The sequence below is a fragment of the Ictidomys tridecemlineatus genome, chromosome 12 (assembly GCF_052094955.1).
Source record: "Ictidomys tridecemlineatus isolate mIctTri1 chromosome 12, mIctTri1.hap1, whole genome shotgun sequence".
NCBI classification, from domain to species: Eukaryota; Metazoa; Chordata; class Mammalia; order Rodentia; family Sciuridae; genus Ictidomys; species Ictidomys tridecemlineatus.
Genome location: NC_135488.1, coordinates 45,316,228 through 45,342,609, shown reverse-complemented (window position 1 = coordinate 45,342,609; position 26,382 = coordinate 45,316,228). Strand labels below are relative to the sequence as shown.

Below are 26,382 nucleotides of genomic sequence, written 5' to 3'. Positions count from 1 at the left end.
GCTCCTTCGTTGAAGGTTCTTTGCCTAGCGACCTGTCCTGTCCCTGCCTGTACAGCCACTGTGTCTTGCCTAAGGTAGACTGGTGTGTTCAGAACCATGGACGGTTCAGGAGGGTAGGGTCAGAGGTTTGCTCTGGAGGCCATGGCGAAGGCTAGGCCAGGGTTTTGCTGACTCCACACCTGCCTCCCCACAGTGCCTCATCTTCTTTCCTGGGGACCTGGGTGAACTTCCACACCGAGGCTTCCCATCAGCCTCCAGGCTCTCAGAGTCTGCAGCAGCTGCTGCCGTACGTGTGGCTCCTCCTGAGTGGCTTTAACCTGGAGCACCAAGCACACCACCTCCTGGCCCCAATTGAAGATGGCCTATCAAGCCAGGCAGAGCCTGAGAGCCAGGCGGACTGTGGTGAGTACCTAAGGGTATATGAGGAAAGGTCTGACTGTTGTCCCACTGCAGGGAGTCTGTATGCCTGGTGTTGGGTTAGAAATTAGGATAAGCCATTGTCCATTCAGGAAGTGACCCTAGTTTGCAAAGAGGTCCTGTGTGGGCTAAGGGTCTGAGTTCTTCCTGGCAGCAGGGGTATTGTCTGTCTGTGTGAAGGTCAGGGCAAGGCAGTCATGTTGGCATTTTTTCTCCTCTAGCTACAAGCTCAGTTCCTGTCATGGCTCCTAAGCCAACCCCAGAGCCAGAGCCTTCTCCCAGGGAAGGGCTAGAGCTGGAGTCCAGGACATCAGAGGTCTCCACTCAGTACTCCCCACGGCCCAAATATACCAATCCGATGAGAGGCAGGTGCGTCATTCGCATCTACCTGGAAAACGAAAGGACAACACAGTATAGGAGCATCCTGGTGAGTCTTCAAGCAGGGGAGTCTCCTGGGAGCCCACAGTGGGGAAGACCGAGTCCACAGCAAACACTTTGGACTAGGCCTGTCTTCTTGAACTGGAGCTTCTGGAAGGTCAGGAAGGAGAGCAGAAAGTGAGGAAGAGAGAGGCGAGAGAGCAGCAGCATGCCAGGTCTGGGTGCGAGTGGGCCTGCGTGTTTGGGGATGTGCAGGTCAGAAGTGCAGGAGTGAGTGCTGGGTTCAGAGGAGGTCAGAGAAATATCAAGGGTACAGGCCATCCTCTACTGACCTTGGTATTGAGGAGGAGTATATTGAACCGTGGAGGTTGAAGCAGAGGAGTTGGCAGTCATTTTCTTGTGTGTGGGAGGGGCTATGTTGCTGGTTGAAGGGAAGGGAGCCATTGTAGAATGATTAGGGTGGGTAGGTGTGGGTCACAGAGAACTGGGGGCCTTGGAGGGGCCCATTAGTGTCCTAGTTTGCATGTATGTGAATAGAGATTTAGTGGGTCTCTCTACAGGATCTTCCTGGGTGTGGAGTATCCATCATGAGACTCTGGTGTCCACCTCCAGGGGAGCCATGTTGAACCACTACACCTGCCTGGTCCGAAACTTCTGACACCCCAGCAAGCACTGACACTCTTGAGCCCAGCAGCTTCCATGCCTATCATTAAAGAGTCCTAGTGTGTGTTGTGCCTGGGTGTCAAGACCAAAGCACCTAGGGTTTGTGCCTTGTCCACACAAAAATGCAGCTGCATCCCAGACCAGAGCAGGGATATGGAAGTCCACTGGACCATTCTTCCCATCTTGATGGGACTAGAGTGTGTCTGTACAAAGCCTTTTGGTCCTTATTCCCTTGTCCCTGTAGGGCATAGCAGGTTGAAGCAAACTCTTGTACCAAGATTGGACTAGAGGCTCATAGGAAGACCCCCACATGATCACATGAAGGCCTCAGGTAGCAGGGTATCAAGATGGTGCCCTTGTGTTGAGAGCTCACTTGTCTCTGATTGTCCTTGAGCACTGTCCTCTGGGTAGCTCCTCCCAAATTCCCTCTCTGATGAGCTTTCTCCAACCCTGCTTAGGTGACCTCCCAGGACAGGACTCCAGTCGTCATCCGCAAGGCCTTAGATGTACACTTGCTCCAGCAGAAGGATCCAAAAAACTATGAGCTTCTGCATATTGTCTGGAACCATCAGAGTAAGTGGAACCATCAGAGGGTAGGGAGCAGTGAGTCACAGTGGGCTCACGATAACTGGGAGACAAAACACAGTGTGCGTTGGCCCAATGCCCAGGAAGAGTATGGTGGGACTTGTGCACAAAACAAAGTGTAATGATGGGGCATAAATCTGCAGGTTCTTCATGTTCCCCAGGGGCTGTGGACCTGCCTATCGTGTTCTTTCCTTGGCCTGAGGAGGCACTGCAAAGCTATTATCCACAAAGGGCCAAGAAGAGAGGCTTCTTTGTCTTGTGTCAAAGAAGACAGACAACCACAGGGTGCCTACTTTGGCAGCCTTTCCTGACCTAGATGAGTACATGAGAAAAGCAGTTCAATGAAGAATCATTTCTGGCTTCCAATCTTTTTATTTATTGCAAACTGAGTCCACTTAGGACCAGAGGCCATTTCTAGAGAGAAGTGTGTAGTAGAATAGAACCCTTCACAGCTTGTAGACTGTTCTTGGAGAGAGAGAGAGAGGGAGGGAGGGAGGGAGGGAGGGAGAGAGAGAGAGAGAGAGAGAGAGAGAGAGAGAGAGAGAGAGAGAGAGAGAGAGAGAGAAGAAGAAGAAGAAGAAGAAGAAGAAGAAGAAGAAGAAGGAGGAGGAGGTGGAGGAGGAGGAGGAGGAGGAGGAGGAGAAGGAGGAGGAGAAAAATGAAAATAAGTTGAAGGAGAAGACCATGAATAAGAAGTTCAAGATGACTATAAGAAGAAGCATGAGGAGAAGATGAAGAACAAGAACAAGAAGGAGAAACACAAGGTGAACAAGAAGTATAACAATACATTGATTAAAACTGTGAATGAGATTTATACTCATGAGCAGGAAATGCAGTAGTGGGGAACTCAAGAGAAATATATTGCTCTGGATGGCACAGCCCTGCTGTGGACATCCTCCAGCCATGCTCAACACACCTCCAAACCATACCCCTCCAATTAGTGTAGCCCTGTATGAGTGTATGAATCCACTGGCAAGGTGGAGGCACCCACCATCAAATGCTTTTCCCCAAACCCACCTGTGATCATTGCTGCAGTGGGGAGAAAACCTTGAACACATGAGTCTTTGGTGACCAATCCAGATACAAAGTCTAGCTGTTTCTCTTTGTTGGGTCCAACGTGAACTAAGAGAGTCTGGGGTACAAGGGGCTATTTCTTTGAAAGGTGTTCCTGTACTGGACCTCCTGTGCATAGAGGATCCTCAGGGAGGAATCAGTGGGGAGTCTTTGGTGGAACAGTAGCTGGATTCGGGGGCTCTCAGGTCTGTGTATGAGACCTGAGCTGGCAGAGGCTCTCAGTTGTGGGGGATGTTGGGTAGTGTATTCCTTGAGTGTCACCTACCACGCCTCTGCCCCTGCCTCTCCAGAGCTGAGGGTCCCTGCTAATGCGAAAGTATATGGCGGCCTGATTGGAGGAGTGCATTATAACTTTATTCTTCGGGAAACAGATGCCAGCAAGTCGTTGAAGTTCAAGCCAAAGGAGGTAAACAGTCACCTTCTTTACTCTTTACTCCTGGTGCCACTCCACATCCTCCAAGGGGACAAGAACCTCAGGTTCTGGATGGATGTTGTAGAATGCCCAGAGAGCCAACTGCCAGGCTGGGTGGGGTGCAGGTGCTGGGCTTTGCTGATGTTGTCATCCCCCACAGTTCTTGGAGCCTTCTGTGGCAGTGGCATCCAGGACCCCAGCAGCTGTGAGCAGCAGCTCTGCAGTGGCTGCAGGATCATTGCCCCAGGCCACCCAAAGCAATGAGTGGTGCCTGAGAAAAGTCACCAGTAGCAGCTCCTCACTGCTTCACTCCAGCGAGCAGGTGGAAGACAACCGCTTTGTTTATGTCCTCCTAGAGGGACAGAGCCTGAGAGAGTCAAAGCGCATCCTGGTAAGCCCGACAGTAGGGCTGCCTCCTGGGTATCCACACAGTGGAAGGCAGGAGACACAGCCAACCCCGGGGCTGTGCTGGGAAATAAAGAAGAGAGAGGTCAGTCTTAAGGGCTTGACCTGAGGAGGGAGAGCCTCAGCATGCCCAGCTCCAGTGGTGAGTGGGTGTGTGTAGTGTGGGTTTTGCAGGCCAGAAGTGCAGACGGAAGTTCTGTGGACAGATGAAGTCAGAGATATGTCCAGGGTGCAGGCTGCAGTGCCTAGAACTTGGTATTCTCAATGAGTGAGATTGGAGCAGAGGAGGTGGCAGTGACTTGTCACATGTATAGGAGGGGATGTGTTTCTTGTAGCAGGGAAGAGAACCTCCTTAGCATGACTAGGTGTGGGAATTTGGGGTCGGGATCACCTGGGGGGTCATGCCAAAGCTTCGGAATGTTAGCCTTTGCATGTATGTAAATGCGGAGCTAAAGGGGTTCTTGGCAGAATTTCTATGGATGTGTAGTAGACACGCTAATACTGCAGGTGTCCAGCTGCAGAGGAGACATGTTCAGTGACTGCCAGTGCTGAGTCAAGTACATCATTACAACCAGACCCGCACCGAGCTTCCAGAGGCCAGGGCCTCTCAAGGCTGTCTTGAAGCACTCAAGTGCACACTCTTGTATCTGAGTCTGTTTTGTGTAGTGGCAGTCAGGACCAAAATTTTCAGTGTGTCTGCCTCTTCCACCCACAAAGGCAGCCTGCACCCCAGAGCACACTTGGTGCGCAGATCCCTGGCCCATTGCTCTCGTCTCAGTGAGATGAGAGTGTGTCTGTGCATAGGCAGTTTGGTCCTTTGACCTGAGTGGAATGTGGCTCCCCAGGGGGAGGGGAGATGGCAGGTACAGGCAGATATTTGTACCAAGATTGTTCTAGTAGCACGTTGCAAGAACCCAGGGGGTATATGGAGGCTACACTCAGGTAGCAGGATAACAAGATTGTGCCCTTGTATATGTAGCTGAGATTTCTCCTGAATGTTTGACCACAGTCTTCTGGGTAGCTCCTCTAAAAGCCATTCTCTGATGACATTTATCCCACCCTGATCCAGGTGACCTTTGTGGATACGGTGACGAGCCTCATCCGAAGGGCCTTGGACCAAAATTTGTTGCAGCAGGAGGATGTGGACAACTTTGAGCTGCTGAGAATGATTTCTGAGAATGAGAGTAAGTAGGACAATCAGACAGTGGGGAGACATGATCCACAGTGGGCTCAGGATAAGTCACAGCCAAGAGAAAGTGGGCCTTGGCCACAAAATACCAAAGTGTGGTGGGCCTGGTGCAGGAGACCAAGTGCAGTGATGGGCGTGTCCAATGTGGAGGTGCTCAATGAGGCCCAAGGGGGCTGCTGAACCTCCCTAAATGTGTTCTCCCCTGGACCTGGTCTGGCAATGCGAAGCTAATATCCATGAGGGCAAGGCAGAGAGAGGCTCAATCCATCATCAGTTTGGTTTATGGCTCACCGATAAGGATGCCTTCAAATGAAGAGGAGGAGAACATGGGTCCTGATTGGATCAGCATTGCTATGGACAGAAGCAGCACAGGTCCCAATTCATGGCCAGGATATGAGAAGTCCTGCCTACTCACAGGAATGTCAGGATTACAGCAACTGGGAACAGGACTCAGTGAAGAGGAAGTCAAGGCCAGGGGACAGCCTGTTGGGTTCTTTTGGGAACAATTCCAAGTCCTCTGTGCCTGGGTGCCCATCTCCTGAAGATATCAGAATGGCCAGGTTATTATTCCTTCCAGCAACAAAGAAGGGCATCTGAAGAACAGAGGCCACAATGCTGAGCTGTCCACAATTTTAGTGCTCTTTCCTTTCTTGTGAGCCAGACACTCCTAGCCTCCACCATCCCAGCCTGTCCACAGTAGAACCCACCATCTGTGGGGCACGTAAGTGAGTTTTCCAATTTTCCCACACCACCTCATTTGAGTTGGCTCTGTCTTACACATGAGGAAAACTGAGGTGCAAGGAGCTGGGCAAGGGGCAGTGTCTGCGAATCTCAGGGACTTGGGAGGCAGTGCAGGAGGATGGGGATTTCCAAACAACCTCAGAAACTTAGGGAGACCCTGTACCCAAGTAAAAAGGCCTGGGAATGGTCTCAGTGCTTAAGTGCCTCTGGTTTTATCCCTGGTACAAAAATAAGCCAGTCAATAAGGAATTACCAAACTGAGAAACTACGAAGATGATTTCAGAAACAGACTTTCAACACAAGCATCAGTTGAGAGCAGGCTGCAGACCAGGGGAGGTTTGTGTGTAACAGACGTCAAAAGGGAGGACTACGGGGGGGCCTGGAACCCACTAGGTGTGATGGCATCTATGCCTTATTGCAGGAGGGTGGCAGTGATGCTGGCCCTCTCCTAGATTTTGGAAACCTTGTTTTCATTGGGGAAACTTTATGGAGGTGGAATCTATTTTAGCAATCCTGGTCCAGATGAGGTGCGGACTTCCACAGGTAGAAGCCTATCCAGAATACGGTGTCTGTTATTCAGTCTTTCCTGACTGTGACAATGACAAAGAAAGGAAGTCACTTGTCTTTGGTCTTGGTTTCACTCCTGGCCATTGATTGAGAACTGATTTCATGTTGGACTACTGAACAGAAGCTGCATCTGGGCAGAAGAGTGTGATAGATTTGAACTCCTCAGGACGCCCCACCATTGCCAGAGATATAAGGAGAAGGAGGAGGAGAAAGAGGACACAACTGAGTGGGGAGAGGATCACACGATGAAGAGCAGGAGGAAGAAGAAGAAAAAGAAGGAGCTGAACAGAAGGAAGGGTGGAGGGAGATACACAAGAAGAAGAACAAGAAGGAATGATGTAAGAACAAGAAAAAGACCCAGAAAGAACTACAAGAAGATGCAGGACAGAAAGAAGAGCCAGAAGTAGAACAAGAACCAGAATAAAAGTACCAAGCAGACAGCTCCTGATGAGAAACAAGGGGAAGGAGAGCGAACCTAGAAAACAATAGAGTTCTCCAGGGCACCACCCTGCTGAAGTCCTCCCATGTCCATGCCCAACACACCTCTGATGGATACCACCTCCCCTCAGCGTAGTCATCCATGAGTGGATTCATCCAGGGCAAGGGGATGAATTCGCCCACCATCCAACGCTTCCCTGAATGCCCATGTGTGAGCATGGCTGCCCTGGGGAGAAAGGCCTAAGCACAGGAGCCTTTGCCAATCCTGATTCAGAGCCTAGCAGTGTCCCTTTGGCAGATCCAACCTGCACTGAGAAGTTCTGGGCCCAAGGTGCTGTTTCCATTGCCAGGTGCTCTTTTGGTTTAGAATCCTGTACATCATCTTCTCCAGGGAAGAATCACTGAGGGAGTCTTTGGTGGCACTGTAGCTGGATAGGAGGGCTCTCAATTCTGGTGCAGGCTCGCCCTGGTGGAGACTCTCAGGGGTTGTCTGTGTTTTGTGGTAAAATCCTTGAGTGCCATCTAACAATTCTCTCCACTTTGCTCTGCAGAAATCAAGGTCCCTGACCACTCACTCATGTATCAGTTTATGAATCCTCGGATGAAATATTTCATCGTGAGGAAACGCCCTGAGTTCAAGAGAAAGGAGGTAAACACCTACCTTATTCAAGCTGTACTTGTGCTGCCATTCCACTCCCACCTGGGGAAATAAGAAGCCTCAGCACCTGGACATATGTGCTAGAAGCCCATAGAGCCAACTGACAGGCTGGGGTGGCTTTCTGTTTCTGGGTTTGCTGATGTTCCATCCCCCACAGTTCTCAGAATCAACCTGCAACAAGTGCTCCAGGCCGCTTTTCCAGATGGGAGACACCTGCTTAATTCGTGTCCACTTAGAAACACAAAGTCCAAAGATGGCCAAGAGTGTCCTGGTAAGCCTGGGAGCAGGGGTGTCCCCTGGTGCTTACACCTGGGTGGGGAGCAGACACTGGTCCAATACCATGGACTACTCATGCCCTCTTGAATTTGGAGCTTCTGGATGATCAGGAGGATAGATGGGAATCAAGAAGGGAGAGGTCAGTGTGAAGGGCTGGAGTTGAGATGAGGGAGAGCAGCAGCTTGTCCACCACCATGTCTGAGGGAGTCTGTGTTGCAGGTGGCAGCATGCAGTCCAGAAGGGCAGAGGCAGGTATGGGTGACAGATGAGAACAGACCAGGACCTAGATTGCAGGTTTTACTCTATGGGATGCTAAGGTCTATGGAGGAGGACAGCAGTGTGAGGTTCTGCATGTTCCTTGAATAAGGAGCTGAGAGGGTCTCTCTGCAGAGTCACTATGGATGTGGAGGAAGCACACTAAATGTCCAGGTAACCCAATGACCACCCTTGCTGGATGAGGTGCCCTCCTACACCCCAGCCAGCACTGAGCCTCTGGAGGCCAGGAGCTCTCATGGCTATCTTTCGTCACTCCTGTGTGTGGTCATGTTCCTGGGTCTGATTTGGGCCCTGGCAATCCAGACCAAAGCCTGTAGGTTTTGTGCCTAGGCCATTCCCAATGCCGCCTGCATCCTCGGGCGGACCTGGGATCTTGGAGGCTATTGTCCCATTCCTCTCAACTTGTGGGATGAGATTGCATCTGTATGCAGGTAGTGGGGTCCTTTCACTTCTAGAGGAGTGCAGCTCCACAAAGAGCAATGGCAGATCCAGGAAGTCCTATGTACAAGGATTGGGCTAGTAGCCTATGGGAAGAGCCCATGCGATGAGCAGGAGGTCAGCCTCAGGTAGTAGGGTCATGGATGTTGCCCTTGTATTTAGAGTGGAGGTACCTCCAGAGTGCCCCTGCCCACTGTCCTTGAGTAGTCACTTCAAGGCCCATTTCCTGAAGGCCTGTCTCCCATGCTGCTCCAGGTGACCTGCCAAGATCGGGCTCCTGTCGTCATCCGCAGGGCCCTCGAGCTGCACTTGCTTACTCAGGAGAAACCGGAGGATTATGAGCTGGGCCAAATCATCTCTCACCGTCACAGTAAGTGGGACAATCAGATGGCAGAGAGCAAGGGTCAGGATGTGGACTCAGGTCAACTCTTAGCACCAAAGTGTAGTCTCTGACCCCCAAGAACACTCCAATAGGTGTGTTGGGTTCGTGCACAAAGCCAACTGCACTTCTGCTGGTGGAAGGTCTTGAGGTCCAATGGTATACCCCAGTGGATATTGTGGCTCCCCACCAGGTGCCTCCCCTGTACATGAACAGGCATCCAAAGCTGACATCTTTGAGGAGTGAGGAGGAAAGCCTCTTTCCATGAGCACTATGCTTTCATGGTCTGGGATAGGAGTGGTTTCAGAGGAACATGGAATGCATGGGCTAACAAGGGAACTGGCATTTTGTGGACTGAAGCAGTAGGATTGAATGCCTTCTGTGTGACCAGAAAACCACTGCCTTGGCAGAGCATTGCCAGGATTCTAGCAAGCAGTAACAGGATGAAATTGGGAAGAAAACACAGCCTGGGGGACAGCTTGAATCATCTGTCTTTGCATAAATTCCATGGTCTTCTGTACCTGAGTTCACTTGCCAAGGAGTGATCACAATAGCCAGGTTATGATCCCTAACTAAAGTCAGATGAGGGCTTCCTGAGCACGTAGCCACAAAGCTCATCTGATAATAATGCCAGCGCTTTTTCCTTGGTTGGTTGGTTGGTTTTTGTGAGCCAAACACCACAGCAGCCATTATCCCAGCCTATGTATGCTGAAGACCACCATCCCTACGAGTTCTAGAATCACTTGTCTCCTATCTTAACCTACTGTTAGGTGAGTAGAATCATTGGAAGAGGAAGTCTGTCTGGGGCCTTGGTAGCCTTAGAATTTCATAGCAGAGATCTTCACATCCAACCCAGAAGGGATGGAGAACAGGCTCTAGGTTAGAGGAGGGTGACAGGAAACACGTGTTCAGAGGAAGGAGAAGCGGGCTGTTGTATTCCCCCACTTGGGGTCATGGCACCACTGGACCATACACCATGTTGGAGGGAAGCATTCCCTTTGCTGGCCTTTGGAACCATTGTTCTCAATAGGGCAGCATTTGGAATGTGGCCTCCATTCTCAGAAGCCTGGTTCACATGGAGGTGGGCTCCACCAACGCAGAAGCATGGCTCTAATGTGGTATTTGTGCTGGTCAGCCTGTCCTCACTGTGGCCATACTTGAGGAATCCTAGGCCTTTTCTCTGGCTTTCACAACTTTCTCTTTGGTTGTGTACTGAGGCTGTCCATAAAGCTCTAGTGTGTGGCAGTGGAGAGCTCCTCAGCCCTTGCCAAACAGGCATAGACTGGGAGAGAGAGAACAAGGCTGGGAGAGAGGGAGAGAGAGAAAGATGGAGAAGGAGGACCTCTACTTGGAGAATGAGGATTCAGTGGAGCCTACAGGAACAAGGTATTATTGCCCAGGGCGCACCCCTGTTTAGGTCTTCCTCCAACCATGCTCAACCTTTCTTCCAGTCCCTCCCACCTTCCAGTAGTGTATTCATCTTGAATGAGAATTTTATGTTGACACCAGAGCACTCACCATCCAATGCTTCCCTCCAAACCCACTCATGAAGATGGCTCATGTGTGGACTGAATCTTCGGCACAGGAGCCTTTTGTGGGAGATTTCAGATGCAAACCCTAGTGGTGTACTTTGGCAGATGTAAGAGGACCTGGGATGTTCTGGAGTCCAAAGCCTTTGGTAGGAACCGACATTAGGTCTGTTGAAGTGCTCTGCCTAGTTCTTCCTCAGGGAGGACTGTGGAGGCTGTCTTGTTGGTATTGGTGCTGAATTGGAGAGCTCTCAGGTGTGTGGCTCTGGCCTTTTCTGGCACAGGCTCTCAGATGTTGGGGTGTCCCAGGGAGCACCTCCTGAGCCACCTTATTTTGTACACCCCTCTCTCTCCAGAGCTGAGGATTCCAGCGCAGGCCAACGTATTTTACGCAAAGAACCCTCACATAGAACCCAACTTCGTGCTGAGGAAAAGGAGCCTCTCCCAAAAGAATGATGATTGGATCCAGCCTCAACCTCCCCCTCGTTCTACAAAGAAGGCTGCAGCCCTCCTGAGGATGCTTGCAAAACTATTCTGCTGCTGTGTGCCTGGGCAGGGCTGAGGTAGCCCAGGAATATTTACATTGATTACTATTGGCTTCAAAGTTTGTATCTATAGTTTGCCATTGTCCTTGACCTTGTTTAGTATCATAGTTGTTACTCTATCCTGTATTTGTTGTTTCCATTAATATATTATTATTTTAAAATATATATGTTTTTGTTACCTGATCTACTGTGATGATTTGAGTATACTCAATGTAGCAGTGATTCCTAAAGGACACATCCAAACCAACAGGAAGGAATGTTTCCTTGTATTAGCAAGAAGTTTGGTTTTTAGGAGTTTGGCAGATGGCATTATCTGAGTCAGTTTTCCAATGGGGGCAATGAAGTATCGGCTATCATGGTACAAATACAAACAAAGACACACAAAGACACACTAGAGCGCACACACACACACACACACACACACACACACACACACACACTAGAGCGCACACACTGACTGAGCGATAGATACACAGATGGAGTTGGTCTCTTCTGAAATACTTTGGAGATGTGGTTCTGATTTCTCCCATTTTGGAGTATTTTCCATTGATAAGGTGTCTTGCAAATGAATCCCATGTCTGAAGAAGACATGCATGTGTACTTCACATGCCACTTTCTACATAACCAGAAGGTCATGTCATGTAATATTTTTCATGCAGCTGTGTTTTCACTGTGAACCATCCCATGAGGTCAGCTGTGGAATTTTCCACTGGTAGCATCACAATGGAGATCCACTCTTTGGATTTGGGGATATTTCTGATTTTCTTGATTCAGATTGGAAATATACACACACACACACACACACACACACACACACATATATATGGTTTTTGATGAAAATTCTGCATTTGATGATAATGAATGCCATGCATCTAGGAATCTGTAGACTGTAGACAATGAATGGATGCCTACTGTTGTCTGGACTGGTCTGCAAAGTCCTGTAGCATCTGAGCATGTGTGAGGGCTGTACAGGTCTTGCCAAAAGTCCAGGTCTGATGATCCTGCACAAAGCTGAGCTAGTGGTCTCCAAAACAGCATAAGGGCCAAGGAGAAACACAGTTCCACACAGAAGTTGGGAAGCTACCTTATGAAGGTAATCATATGTATGGGATCCTCTTGCTAGGTTCCTTTTTCCATTGGGCCAGAACTGTTTTCTGAATGTGCTTGCTGAGAAGAGCTTGGAATTTTCTATTTGAAGCAGTTTATGCAAGCTGCTTCCACTTGCAGGAACAAAGTGTGTTCTCATTGACCACTTTGGGCTTTCCCTGGTTCAACTAGAGTGTGTCAGAAGCACTTGTAATGATTGGCATTCACGGTTTCTCATTGAAGTCTCTGTGCCATCTGTCAACCACTGTTGGCTGCAAGTGGGGAATGGAAGCCATTTGCTGCAAGCAGTTTCAACTTGCAAGACTAACTTTGTTGTAAGTAGGCACATGGTGTTTTTTTCTGTGTGAGCTAGAAGAAAGAAAAATTGCTCCTTACAGGTGACAGGCATGCTTTCACATTGAAGCCTCTGGTGCCATTGATCAAAAACAGTTCACTCATTTGGGTACCTGCACTTCAAGTGTATATTGTAAACAAATGTGACAAGTGGATGTCAATGAGACTTTGGAGAACTGATCTTCTCAGCTGGTCCTCTTTCCTCCTGCAAGTTGGTGATCTCTTTCTGGTGCACTTTGTGTTTCATGCCTGAACTGTGCTCTGAATGTGCTTGATGAGAACAGCTTAGAAGTGCAGAAGTAAAACTGTTTGTGGAAGCAGCTTCAAGTAGCACAAGCTAACTTGTTCTCAGTGAGCACATGGGGACTTTTCCCAGGTTGAAGAAGTGTGAATGAGAATGGCTTCTCAGAGCTGGTAGGCATGTTTGCATTTGGCAAACTTTGCCATCTGTCACACACAGTTCCTTGCATGCAGAAACCTGCATTTCAAGTGTTCTCAGAAAGGTCCGATGAGTGGGTTTCCATGGAATTTTGTGGAGTTCATCTTTTCAGCAGTCCTCATTGCCTTCTCAAAATTGGTGATCCTGGGTGCAAGGCCTCTCTTGTCACCAACATTGTATTTTGGGCCTGACATCGGTTCTGAATGTGCTTGCTGAGAGTAGTTTGGGAGTGCAAAAGTAAAGCAGTCTCTCAGCAGCTTCAACATTCAGGAGCTCATTTTATTCTCAGTGAGCACATTGGGGTTTGTCACTACTTAAACTAGCATGAAGAACCACCGCTTCTCAGAGGTGGCAGTTTCCCTTTGAAGTGTTTGTACAATTGGTCAGTGCGAGTTCAATGCAGGCAGGCACTTGGATTTCAAGTGAATTCTGTGACAAACAATTGAGCAATGGATTTCAATCCACCTTGGGGAATTGCTCTTCCCAGTGGGCCCACAGTTCTCCAAGTTGCTGACCTAGGTCCAAGGGCACTCTTGCTAGCACTCTTTGCATATGGGCTGAAACTGTGCTCTGAGTGTGCTTCCTGAAAATATTTTGGAAGTGCAGCACAGAAGAATTTTGGCAAGCAGCTTCCACATTAGGAAATGACATTTTTCTCATCGTGCCCATTGAGCTTTGATCCTGGCTGAAGTAGCCTTAAATCCAATGGCTTCTGAGAGCTAACAGGCACAGTTTTCATTGGAAACAACTGTGCTCTTGGTCAATGGTAAGTTGGTTGCTGTCAGGCACCTGCAGTTTCAATGAGTTTTTAGAAAAAGGAGACCAAGGGAATACAATGAAACCTGTGCAATTCATTTCCTAATCAATGTTGGTGATGCTAGACCAGAGTGGACTTTTGCAAGGATACTTTCTCATGTTTTTTGCAGGAAATGTGTTCTGAATGTGCATCCTGAGATGCATATGTAGGGGGCAAACAGAAAAATTTTGTGCACAAGTAGCTTTGTTCTCAGTGAACACGTGGCGATTTTTCCCTGGTTGAACATGCAGGAAGCAGAACCTCTTGTCAGAGATGATGGTGCCATTTCACTTGGAACCATCTATGCACTCAATAAAGCAGAGGTCATTGTAGTCAGGCTCATGCAATTTCAAGATAGTTTTTAGAATCCGTTTGAGGAATGGATTCCAAAGAATCATGGAGGAATTGAACCACCCATCAGACCTATCTGAGCAACTGCTCCAAGGTACAAGGGCTCTCCAGCTAGTGCACTTTGGATATTGAGCCTGCACTGCTCTCTGAATGTGCTCAGTGAGAAGAGTGTGAAGTGCAGAAGAGAACCAGGGTGTGCAAACAGCTCTAGAGTGTGAAGTGCAGAAGAGAAGCAGGGTATGCAAACAGCTTCAATTGCAAGATGTAAAAGTGTTCCTAGAGAGCACATTGGGATTTGGGCTTGGTTGAACTAGTAGGATTTGGAACCCCTTCTTAGAGCCAGCAGTCCCGGGCTTTACTTAGACGTTTCTGTGTCTTGTATAAAGCAGAGTTTGTTGCTTGTGGGCCTTTCATTTCCAGTGAGTTTTCAAAAAAATTGAGAAAAAGATTTCAATGAAACTCTGGGCCATTGATCTTGTCAACCGTCCAACTTTCCATGTGAATACTGGTGATGATGTTAGGTCCAAGGGCTCTCTGGGTAGCACAATTTGCACTTTGGGTGTAAAGTGTTGACTGAACGTGCTGGCTGAGAAAAGCTTGGAAGTGCAGAATGGAAGCATTTTGTGCAGGCAGCTTCCAATTGAAGGAACGGTCTTGTTCTCTGTAAGCACATTGGGTTTTGTTTCTGGTTGAACTGCTTCTCAGAGCCGGCACTCTCACTTTCTCTCTGAAGTATCTGTTCCATTAGAAATGCAGGTTCCCCTCATGAAGGCTCCTGCGTTTCTATTTTGTTTTCTGAGTAAGGGGGAACCATTGATTTCAGTGAAACATTGGCAAATGGATTGTCTTCAGAGGGCAATTTTCATCTTTAAAGTTGGTGATCAGAGCTACAAGGGCTCTCTTCTAGGTACACTTTTCCTATTGGGCCTGAAGTGGGTTTTGAATGTGCTTGCTCAGGAGAACTTTAGAAGTTCAGAAGTGAAGCGGTTCATGCAAGCAGCGTCCACTTGCGGCAGCAAAGAGGGTTCCCAGTGAGCAATTTGTGGCTGTCCCTGTTTGAACTAGAGTGCAACAGAATGATGTGTAATAACTGGCAGACACAGTTTCACTTTGAAGCCCTTGTGCCATCAGTAAATGTGTTTGTTGCATGTGGGTCCCTGCATGTCATTTATCACTAAACTCATCCAAGTCCAGCAGAACACGAAGCTCACATATTGGCAAGGAAGGCTGTGCTTGAAAACATCTCAAGCCCTCACGGGTGTCTTCAGCTGAGAGTCTGTAGCATTTCCTCCTGGGGCCTCTTTTCCAGTGATGCTGCCACCCTGCCCTCGCCAGCTTCCCTCCCTTTCCCATCTTTCCTCTCTCTGGTCCACTCCTCAGATCCCATCCTCCCTTCAATAGGGCCTCATCCAGGAAGCCTGCCCATGTGCCTCCCACTTGATTCAAACTTCTCCAGTCCACTTGTTGTCAAAGCAGGGAGTCTGAGGAGAGAGGGGCTCTTCTTTCTCCACATTGAAGTCTCTCAACAGGGAGGACTCTGCTTTGGAGAATGAATCTTCTAAATGTTATTGGGCTGGCTTTTGAAATCTCGTGTGGTTTGGCTAGATGTAGAATTCTTCCATAAAATTAAGCATGATGTACACTTAGAGAGCATTTTTGCTTCCTTCAAGGTGAAGCAGAAGCCTGCATTCCCAGCTGCACAGAAGTGTCTGAGGGCCTTGTCTCCCTTAAAACCAAAGAAGAAAAACAGGCCATTAAACAGGCACATGGATTAGAGTACATGATCATTGATCCCTCCTCCCTGGAGCCTTCCACATGCCCATCTTCCACATTCACAGAGCAATGCTTAGCCATTCTCAAAGACCAGGAGACCATGATGCTCATCAACTGGAAGTCATTAAAGGACTCAAACAGAGCAGCATGAATTGCAGAAGGTGGCACACCAAGGAACTGCAGCACAGCTGCTAGAACACAAGAGCTTAACTTCAGTATTGACTTTCTGCCACCTTCCAAGTATGATATTAGTGTCAAGCACAACATGCAGACATGCAAGTAGCAGGTGACACCCCACATCCATTCACAGAAGTGGGCAACATCTTCATTGGAACAAGGAAGTATCTTATCCTTACTCATAAAATTCATCAGGCACAAAGAATAAAATGGATGCATTTTATTCTTTGTGTCTCATTTCACTATCATGTAGCTGTTGGAATTCCCTATTAAATAATACCTCCTCCAAAATAAAAAGTATCTCAGACATGTATCAACTATTCAATGGATGACATTTTAAAAACTACAGCCTTTTAATATTTATGTATGCTATATCCTTGCCTAATGCTCCTTGAGAAAGGAACACACAGAATTGGATCTTTGAAAATCTCACATTTGCTGATAAATATTACTGCCTATGTCAGGCATGGTGAAGTGAAAAGTGGGACTTTGGATATTCAAAGAACACAATGTTGTGGGATTGGTGTCCCTGATTCATAGACAGTATGTGGTTTCTATGAAAGCCAGTGAGGGAGCAGGAGTAACGAAGCTCATTGAACAGATGACCTCAGGGGATACTGACGGATAGGCCAAATAAAGAACATGTTCCAGCTAACCATTGGTATTTGGGCTCCTGAGCCCAGACTGGCTGTTCAAAAAGGTGCAGACAGTCAGTGCTCATGTACAAAATGTCTACCATTTAAGAGTGGGTAATTTAAATGGCATCTAGTTACACATCTGAAAAAAATGGTCTGCCAACTTATGAATTTCATTCTAACAACAACAACAACAAAAAGAAAAAACACCGACAATTGTGAGAGGCCATCCTCCTACGTGATTTGACTTACCTCCCTGGCAGGGTGAGAGACACTCAAACACAGATGTGTCAGAGCCATTCCCCACCCTTTCCCAGGTCCCAGGGCTTGTCCCTGCAGATGCCTCCTGGCCACTGACCTGAAGACCCAATCGTTGTCCTTGACCTTGGGATTCTGCTCCCCCTTAACCTTCACTGGATGGGATTTTCCCTTGAATTGTTTATTCACCAATAAAAGCTCACTCCCTGGTGTACTCTCCCTCTCTCCCTAGTTTTTTTTTATTGGTTGTTCAAAACCTTACAAAGCTCTTGACATATCATATTTCATACATTAGATTCAAGTGGGTTATGAACTCCCATTTTTACCCCATATACAGATTGCAGAATCACATCGGTTACACATCCACATTTTTACATAATGCCCTATTAGTAACTGTTGTATTCTGCTACCTTTCCTATCCTCCACTATCCCCCCTCCCCTCCCCTCCCATCTTCTCTCTCTACCCCATTTACTGTAATTCATTTCTCTCCTTGTTTATTTTCCCATTCCCCTCACAACCTCTTATATGTAATTTTGTATAACAATGAGGGTCTCCCTCCATTTCCATGCAATTTCCCTTTTCTCTCCCTTTCCCTCCCACCTCATGTCTCTGTTTAATGTTAATCTTTTCTTCCTGCTCTTCCTCCCTGCTCTGTTCTTAGTTGCTCTCATTATATCAAAGAAGACATTTGGTATTTGTTTCTTAGGGATTGGCTAGCTTCACTAAGCATAATCTGCTCTAGTGCCATCCGTTTCCCTGCAAATTCCATGATTTTGTCATTTTTTAGTGCTGATAATACTCCATGGTGTATAAATGCCACATTTTTTAAATCCATTCATCTATTGAAGGGCATCTAAGTTGGTTCCACAGTCTAGCTATTGTGAATTGTGCTGCTATGAACATCTATGTGGCAGTATCCCTGTAGTACACTCTTTTAAGGTCTTCAGGGCATAGTCTGAGAAGGGCATTAGCTGGGTCAAATGGTGGTTCCATTCCTAGCTTTCCCAGGAATCTCCGTACTGCTTTCCAAATTGGCTGCACCAATTTGCAGTCCCACCAGCAATGTACAAGAGTACCTTTTTCCCCACATCCTTGCCAGCACTTGTTGTTGTTTGACTTCATAATGGCTGCCAATCTTACTGGAGTGAGATGGTATCTTAGGGGGGTTTTGATTTGCATTTCTCTGACTGGTAGCGATGGTGAGCATTTTTTCATGTACTTGTTGATTGATTGTATGTCCTCCTCTGAGAAGTGTCTGTTCAGGTCCTTGGCCCATTTGTTGATTGGGTTATTTGTTTTCTTATTGCTTAACTTTTTGAGTTCTTTGTATACTCTGGATATTAGGGCTCTATCTGAAGTGTGAGGAGTAAAGATTTGTTCCCAGGATGTAGGCTCCCTATTTACCTCTCTTATTGTTTCTCTTGCTGAGAAAAAACTTTTTAGTTTGAGTAAGTCCCATTTGTTGATTCTTGTTATTAACTCTTGTGCTATGGGTGTCCTATTAAGGAATTTGGAGTCCGACCCCACAATATGTAGATTGGAGCCAACTTTTTCTTCTATCAGACGCAGAGTCTCTGATTTGATATCAAGCTCCTTGATCCATTTTGAGTTAACTTTTGTGCATGGCGAGAGGAGGGGATTCAGTTTCATTTTGTTGCATATGGATTTCCAGTTTTCCCAATACCAGTTATTGAAGATGCTATCCTTCCTCCATTGCATGCTTTTAGCCCTTTTATCAAATATAAGATAGCTGTAACTTTGTGGATTAGTCTCTGTGTCCTCTATTCTGTACCATTGGTCCACCTGCCTGTTTTGGTACCAGTACCATGCTGTTTTTGTTACTATTGCTCTGTAGTACAGTTTGAAATCTGGTATCGCTATACCACCTGATTCACACTTCCTGGTTAGAATTGCTTTTGCTATTCTGGGTCTTTTATTTTTCCATATGAATTTCTTGATTGCTTTATCTATTTCTACAAGAAATGCCATTGGGATTTTGATTGGCATTGCATTAAACCTATAGAGAACTTTTGGTAATATCACCATTTTGATGATGTTAGTTCTCCTATCCATGAACAGGGTATATTTTTCCATCTTCTAAGATCTTCTTCTACTTCTCTCTTTAGGGTTCTGTAGTATTCATTGTATAAATCTTTCACCTCTTTTGTTAGGTTGATTCCCAAGTATTTTATTTTCTTTGAGGATATTGTGAATGGAGTGTTTTTCCTCATTTCTGTTTCAGAAGTTTTTTTGCTGATATACAGAAATGCCTTTGATTTATGCGTGTTGATTTTATATCCTGCCACTTTGCTGAATTCATTTATTAGTTCTAGTAGTTTTTTTGTAGACCCTTTTGGGTCTTCTAGGTATAGAATCATGTCATCTGTAAATAGTGATAATTTAAGTTCTTCTTTTCCTATTTTTATGCCTTTAATTTCTTCCGTCTGTCTAATTGCTCTGGCCAGTGTTTCGAGAACTATATTGAATAGAAGTGGTGATAGAGGGCATCCCTGTCTTGTTCCAGATTTTAGAGGGAATGCCTTCAATTTTTCTCCATTCAGAATGATGCTAGCCTGAGGCTTAGCATAGATAGCTTTTACAATGTCGAGGTAAGTTCCTGTTATCCCTAGTTTTTGTAATGTTTTGAACATAAATGGATGCTGTACTTTGTTGAATGCTTTTTCTGCGTCTATCGAGATAATCATATGGTTCTTATCTTTAAGTCTATTGATGTGGTGAATAACATTTATTGATTTCCATATATTGAACCATCCTTGCATCCCAGGGATGAATCCTACTTGATCATGGTGCACAATTTTTTTGATGTGCCTTTGTATCCAATTCGCCAGAATTTTATTGAGGATTTTTGTATCTAGGTTCATCAGAGATATTGGTCTGTAGTTTTCTTTCTTTGAGGTGTCTTTGTCTGGTTTCGGAATCAGGGTGATGTTGGCCTCATAGAATGAATTTGGAAGAGCTCCCTCTTTTTCTATTTCCTGAAATAACTTGAAAAGTGTTGGTATTAATTCTTCTTTAAAGGTTTTGTAAAACTCCACTGTATACCCATCCGGTCCTGGGATTTTCTTGGTTGGTAGTCTTTTGATTGCTTCTTCTATTTCATCGATTGATATTGGTCTGTTCATATTGTGTGTATCCTCCTGACTCAGTCTGGGCAAATCATATGACTTAAGAAATTTATCGACGTCTTCACTATCTTCTATTTTATTGGAATATAGTGTTTCAAAATAATTTCTAATTGTCTTCTGTATTTCTGAAGCATCTGTTGTGATATTGCCTTTTTCATCCTGTATGTTAGTAATTTGAGTTCTCTCTCTTCTTGTCTTTGTTAGCATGGCTAAGGGTCTGTCGATCTTATTCATTTTTTCGAAGAACCAACTTTTAGTTTTGTTAATTTTTTCAATAGTTTCATTGTTTCAATTTCGTTGATTTCCACTCTGATTTTAATTATTTCTTGCCTTCTGCTACATTTGCTGTTGTTTTGCTCTTCCATTTCTAGGGCTTTGAGATGAAGTGTGAGCTCATCTATTTGTTGGTTTTTCCTTTTTTTGAGGAATAACCTCCAGGCGATGAATTTCCCTCTTAAAACTGCTTTCATTGTGTCCCATAGATTCCGATATGTTGTGTCTGTATTCATTTATCTCTAAGAATTTTTTGATTTCCTCCTTTATGTCTTCTGTAACCCATTGATCATTCAGTAACATATTGTTCATTTTCCATGTGATGTAGGATTTTTCCTTCCTTCTTTTATCATTGATTTCCAGTTTCATTCCATTATGATCAGATAAAATGCATGATATTATCTCCACCCCTTTATATTTACTGAGGGTTGCCTTATGACATAATACATGGTCTATTTTTGAGAAGGATCCATGTGCTGCTGAGAAAAAAAGTATATCCACTTGATGATGGTTGATATATTCTATATATGTCAATTAAGTCTAGGTTATTGATTGTGATATTGAGTTCTATACTTTCTTTATTCAACTTTTGTTTGGAGGATCTGTCCAATGGTGAGAGAGGTGTGTGAAGTCACCCATAATTATTGTGTTGTGTTCTATTTAATTCTTGAACTTGAGGAGAATTTGTTTTATGACCGTCGAAGCACCATTATTTGTTGCATAAATATTGATAATTGTTATGTCTTGTTGGTGAATGGTTCCTTTTAACAGTATATAATGTCCTTCCTTATCCCTTTTGATTAACTTAGTCTTGAAGTCGATTTTATTCGATATGAGGATGGCCACCTCTGCTTGCTTACAAGGACCGTGTGCTTGGTATATTTTTTCCCAACCTATCACCTTCACCCTGTGTGTGTGTTTTCCAATCAGATGTCTCTCCTGGAGGCAGCATATTGTTGGATTTTTTTTTTAATTCATGTTACCAGCCTATGTCGCTTTATTGGAGAGTTTAAGCCATTAACGTTTATAGTTACTATTGATATATGGTTTGTACTTGCAGCCATGTTTGATTATTTATCTTTTTTTTAAATTTTAGTTTGTTTCTCCATGATTAGCTTTCCCCCCGCCCTCTGTCTTTACAGAGGGACTTCCCACTGATGGTTGTGGTTATTGTTTTTCATTTCTTCCTCGTGTAGTGTTTTGCTCAAGACGCTTTGCAATGCTGGTTTTCTGGCTGCAAATTCTTTTAGCTTTTGTTTATCATGAAAGATTTTTATTTTGTTGTCATACCTGAAGCTTAATTTTGCTGGATATAGAATTCTTCATTGGCATCCATTGTCTTTCCGTGTTTGAAATACGTTGTTCCAGGATCTTCTCGCTTTCAGCGTCTATGTGAAAAATCCGTTGTTAACCCTATTGGTTTACCCCTGAATGTAATCTGCCTCCTTTCTCTTGTAGCTTTTAATATTTTCTCTTTGTTCTGTATATTGGATATCTTCATAACAATGTGTCTTGGCGTTGGTCTACTGTGATTTTGTATGCTCGGTGTCCTGTATGCATCTACAATTTGTATATCCATTTTCTTTTTTATTTCTGGAAAGTTTTCTGTAATTATTTCATTGAGCAGGTTACTCATTCCCTTGGTTTGAATCTCTATACCTTCCTCTATCCCGATGACTCTTAAATTTGTTTTTTTTTAATGTTATCCCATATCTCTTGGATGTTTTACTCGTGATTTTTTTACCAGCCTTTCTGAGTTGGCTAGACTCTTTTCAAGATGATATATTTTGTCTTCATTATCTGACGTCCTGGCTTCTACTTGCTCCAATCTGTTGTTGATACTCTCATTTGAGTTTTTAATTTGGTTTATAATTTCCTTCATTTCTAGGATTAATGTTTGATTTTTTTATAATCTCTATCGCCTGATAAAGATGCTTAACTTCTTCTTTTATCTGTTTATGTAATTCATTTTCAATGTGTTCTTTCACTGTTTGAATTTGCTGTCTCGTATCCTCTTTAAGGTTCCATTCCATCTGTCTAAGGTATTCCTTGAGTTCTTTATATGACCATTTTTCAGATGACTCTAGGTCCTCCTGAATATTTAGGCTGTCCTGCATTGTTTGTACTCCTTTTCTTCCTTGCTTTTTCATGCTGCACATGTTACTTCTTGTTCTGTTGGACTGCTGAGTTACTGTTTACTCCTATAAATTTATTTGATGCTTGGGAGGAAAGGTATTAGAAGGGAAGGGAAGAAGTCACTAAAGAGAATGAGAGTAAGCAGGTAGAATTCAAGGAAGGGGGAATAAGAAAATTGAAAAGAAATGAAAAGACAAAAGAAAAAAATAGAAAATAAAGAAGAAAAAAATTTTAAATAATAATAGTAATAAAAAATGAAAATTAAAATTTAAAAAAATTAAATTAAATTAAATTAAAAAATTTTTTAAAAAATTTAAGAAAAATTTTAAAAAATTAATAAATGCAGTCTTAGAGTTTGATTAACTTCTCTTCCAGTAGGTGGAGCTGTGCCCACTGGGTCAAGCTTCTCCTCTCAATAGGTGGGAACCAATCACTGTGCAGCAGCTCTTCCTCCCAGACTGGGCGAGTCTCCAATCCTGAGTGTCTAGGGCCTTCTCTTGTGTGTAGTCACTTCCCCACTTTTTCTCAAGCCAGGACCCGCTCACAGGTGACGTTCACCACAATACTGGCTACACGCCAGGTCTGCTGCTCCTTGGAGCCCTGTTTTCATGAACGCCTGGGCACACTCTCCCTGTTTGCCATTCCCTCAGACCCTAAGTTTGTGGAGTTTGGGGTGGAGAATCCCCAGCGAATTTGCTTGCCCTCCGGTAGCCACACCCACCCCCGGTAGCTGGTGCAGGAGACCTCAGTTGTCAGCACTGGTGGGAGCAGTAGCCGGGAGTTCCACGCCTCGAGTCTGGCTATTGCGTTCATGGGAGAGTTGGGAGGGGCCCTTAAGGTTTCCCTGCTGCGTGGAGATGGCTAGGGGATTACACACCTGTAGCCACAGGTTTCAATGAAGTTATCTCCTCCACCACGTTCTGGTGAAGTCAGTTCTCTGCCATGGTGGTATCCCATGCAAATGGTGACATTTTGTTCCCTCTGCCTGGTGACCACTGCCACGGGTGGGTCCTGACTGTCTCTCCCAAGCCCCAATTCAATCCTGTGGCCACTGCCTATGAAGGCTCAGTTGGCATTTACCTCCGTAGGTTCATGAGGGCCCACCAGTTGTTTCCGCGGGATCGTTAGTGCTGAGTCACAGCAGTTTGTCTGAGAGAAGCAGGCGAACGGGAGGGAGCTTGAATTCAGCCGATCCGGGCTCGGTGTGTGTTCTGAGAGGCCCAGACTGCTCGCCCCAGTTCCACGTCAGCTCAGCATTGCCTAGTGATCCTGAGCAAACACCATTTAGACAGATTACGACTCCCTATGCCCACACAGCTGAAGAGGTCAGAGACTTGATCTCTCCGCGCCCGCCGCCATGTTGCCGTTTCTTCTCTCCCTAGTTTCTTGTGTAAACCTCACCACCACATTAGGTGGCCAGAAGCGGGAGCTAGGAGAAGCCGTTTCAGAGCTGTGTGAAAGGTAATGAGAGTCTTTTCTCTGTAATTTAAAACTCACTAGCAATTTCTTATGAACCTAACCTTCTTTCATGAAGTTCGCACTGGTCGTGAGGCAGAGACAATGAGACATATAAAGATAAAATCTTGTCTTCACCAGGATGCTCAGAAATTGGTTTTATTTGGCTAATGCAAATATCTTTCAATAGAACTTTTGATTTCTGAATGAACCCATTCAATTTTATAATGTACAGATCATAAGGTTTTCTTTACAGAATATTCTCTTCTTAAAGCCTCACATAGAAAATGTCTCACAGGACATAGGAGGGGAATGACTCAAAGGATGAGAGAATGGCTGGAACCGTTCTCAAATGTGCCCATGTAGCCTAAAGTTTGAAGGCGTCTAATTGTAGTCTAAAAGAATTATGAATCTATTTGATCCATTATTAATAAATATCACCACTTTACCACTTGAACCAAATCACAGAAAATTGGAAACAGATGATCATTTGCTTTGATACCTTTACTTCCATTTCATTACCCAGAGATGATCAACTCTATACTTCAAGTGATGCAGATTTATTATAGAATGCCTAAGATCCTGAGGATTTATTTTGCCTCAGCCCATGGTATTGCTTCATTATTTTATTATTTTGTAAGTAATAAAATGTAACTTCATGTTGGATGATATATTTAAGCCATGAAAATATCATCCAACATTGTTCTTCCCAAAACATTAGCCCAAATTCTGCGCATGCTCACTTACTGTTTACGAATTTTCCTAATTGTTTGAAGGTTCTAGAGGACCTGTTAGACTCGTAATGGACAAACAATCCAACATACTCCAGGGTATGTAAGGGGGCCATAAGAAGAAAATAAGGTCAGCCTACAGCAATGGGAGGCTGCCTGCCCCAGGCTGGGAGGAGCCCTGGCCATGGCACCAGGGCTGCTGGGCAGCAGAGGCCTCCACAGCCCGCAGGGAGCCTGGAGCACAGCTCTGCAGAACCATGCTCAGCCCTGGACAGAGGCACATGAGTTCCCATGACAGGCTCCAGTGTGACAGTCCCAGGTGCACGCCTGTCATGCCAGCCACCAGGGAGGCTGAGGAAGAGGAACCTTCGAGGTCAGCCCTGGCAACTTGACCCCGTGGCAGAGGGGAAAAGTTTACAGGGGTCTCTGAGGGTGGAGCTCAGGCAGGTCGCGTGCCTCACAGGCTCAGGGCCCTGGGTTCAGTCCCCAGAACCACGTACACCAAAAAGTGACCTTGGAACATGGTTTAAAACGGTGGGTCACCTACACAGAAGGAAACGGGAGGGTTTTTAAAGGAGGACTGAAACCCCAGAACCCACAGGAAAACAAAAGGACACAGGGTCAGTGACACCTGACACCCCTGGGCGGGTCTCCCTTCTAACCGCCGCCTGCCCCCAGGTCACCTGGGCCCCCTCCCCTCTCCAGGGGCCTGCGGTGAGGCCACCTCTTCTCCTCTGAGGTCCAGGCCACACGGCTGAGGCCACCGCGTCCTGCACAGGACCCTGCAGGTCCCACTCCACCCGCTGTGACCAGCAGCTCCGCCGAGGAGGGCCCTCAGGTGAGAACCGGGACGCGGGGTCCGCGGTGGGCGCTGAGGGGACCGCCCGGCGGCTCCAGGGGACAGGCAGCCGGGACCGAGGCTCCAGGGCGGCGGCAGAGTCCTCCGGGTCCCCTCGTGTGGGCGCCTAGACCGGGCCGCTCCCGGCAGCGCACCTTCTCCTGTCACGGACCCCGGGAGCCGGACCCTCCATCCGGGACCTCCAGCCCCGCCGCGGGCGCTACTTCCGGGCTCCTCCCCCTCGGAGCTCCCCGCGACAGCGCTCAAAGTTCCCGCCCTGCAAGGCCCCGCCCCCGTCTCCCTGGCGACGGCCCCGCCCCCGTCTCCCTGGCGACGGCCCCGCCCCCGTCTCCCTGCTGTGACCAACTCTGCAGGCTGAGGGCGGGGCTCTGGGCGCCCCAACTGCCTGGTGTCAGATAGGCTGCTGACCTAACGTGAGACAGCAACTAAGTAGCCTCCTCACCTGTCCCCAGCTTCCTAGGGGTGAGGCCTGCGGCTGCCCTCGTGGCCCTGGGACCCAGTGTGCATGGCCCTGGATGCTGGGCTTTCCCGTGGGAAATGCTCCTCAGCCAGGGGGATGGGACTGCTGCCCAGGAGGACAGAGACCCTGAAAGGGCGCCTGTCACTCCTCTTGCTTGCAAGGGGACGCTGTGACATAGGCCAGGCAGGGAGAGTGGTGGCCCAGAGCAAGGCCCACACAGAGCGCTGGATGGGCATTGCTTGTAAAATGACTGCTGTGGGTCAGGACGCCAAGAACCAATTGCCATCTGCCTTAATGGTCATTAGGAAAATATCGCTCACAACCATTTTTCTACCTCTACTATGTGACTGCATTCCATCCCCCATGAGCAAGGTCACAGGCACGCGTCCTTCTGTCTTGCTTCTGTCTCTTATCCCAGAGGCCCCTGGTACTCTTTGGGCTCCAGGACTGGAAGCTCTCTCACCATAGGGGTTTCTTGTTAA

At 46.4% G+C, this 26,382-nt stretch overlaps 1 protein-coding gene across 7 annotated transcripts in view; it reads left to right on the top strand.

The window, feature by feature from the left end:
- Nucleotides 1-11,148, top strand: part of LOC144369305 (uncharacterized) — a 33,820-nt gene extending 22,672 nt beyond the window's left edge. For all 7 annotated transcript variants that reach the window (XM_078028823.1, XM_078028824.1, XM_078028822.1 and 4 more), the window contains 10 exons: nt 194-402; nt 639-844; nt 1,917-2,031; nt 3,408-3,523; nt 3,690-3,920; nt 5,004-5,118; nt 7,421-7,518; nt 7,685-7,798; nt 8,773-8,887; nt 10,782-11,148. In XM_078028823.1, coding sequence (XP_077884949.1) covers nt 194-402; nt 639-844; nt 1,917-2,031; nt 3,408-3,523; nt 3,690-3,920; nt 5,004-5,118; nt 7,421-7,518; nt 7,685-7,798; nt 8,773-8,887; nt 10,782-10,987 — 1,525 coding nt within the window. In that variant the 3' untranslated portion in view covers nt 10,988-11,148. The remainder of the gene's footprint in view (nt 1-193; nt 403-638; nt 845-1,916; nt 2,032-3,407; nt 3,524-3,689; nt 3,921-5,003; nt 5,119-7,420; nt 7,519-7,684; nt 7,799-8,772; nt 8,888-10,781) is intronic.
- The last annotated feature ends 15,234 nt before the right edge of the window (nt 11,149-26,382 follow it).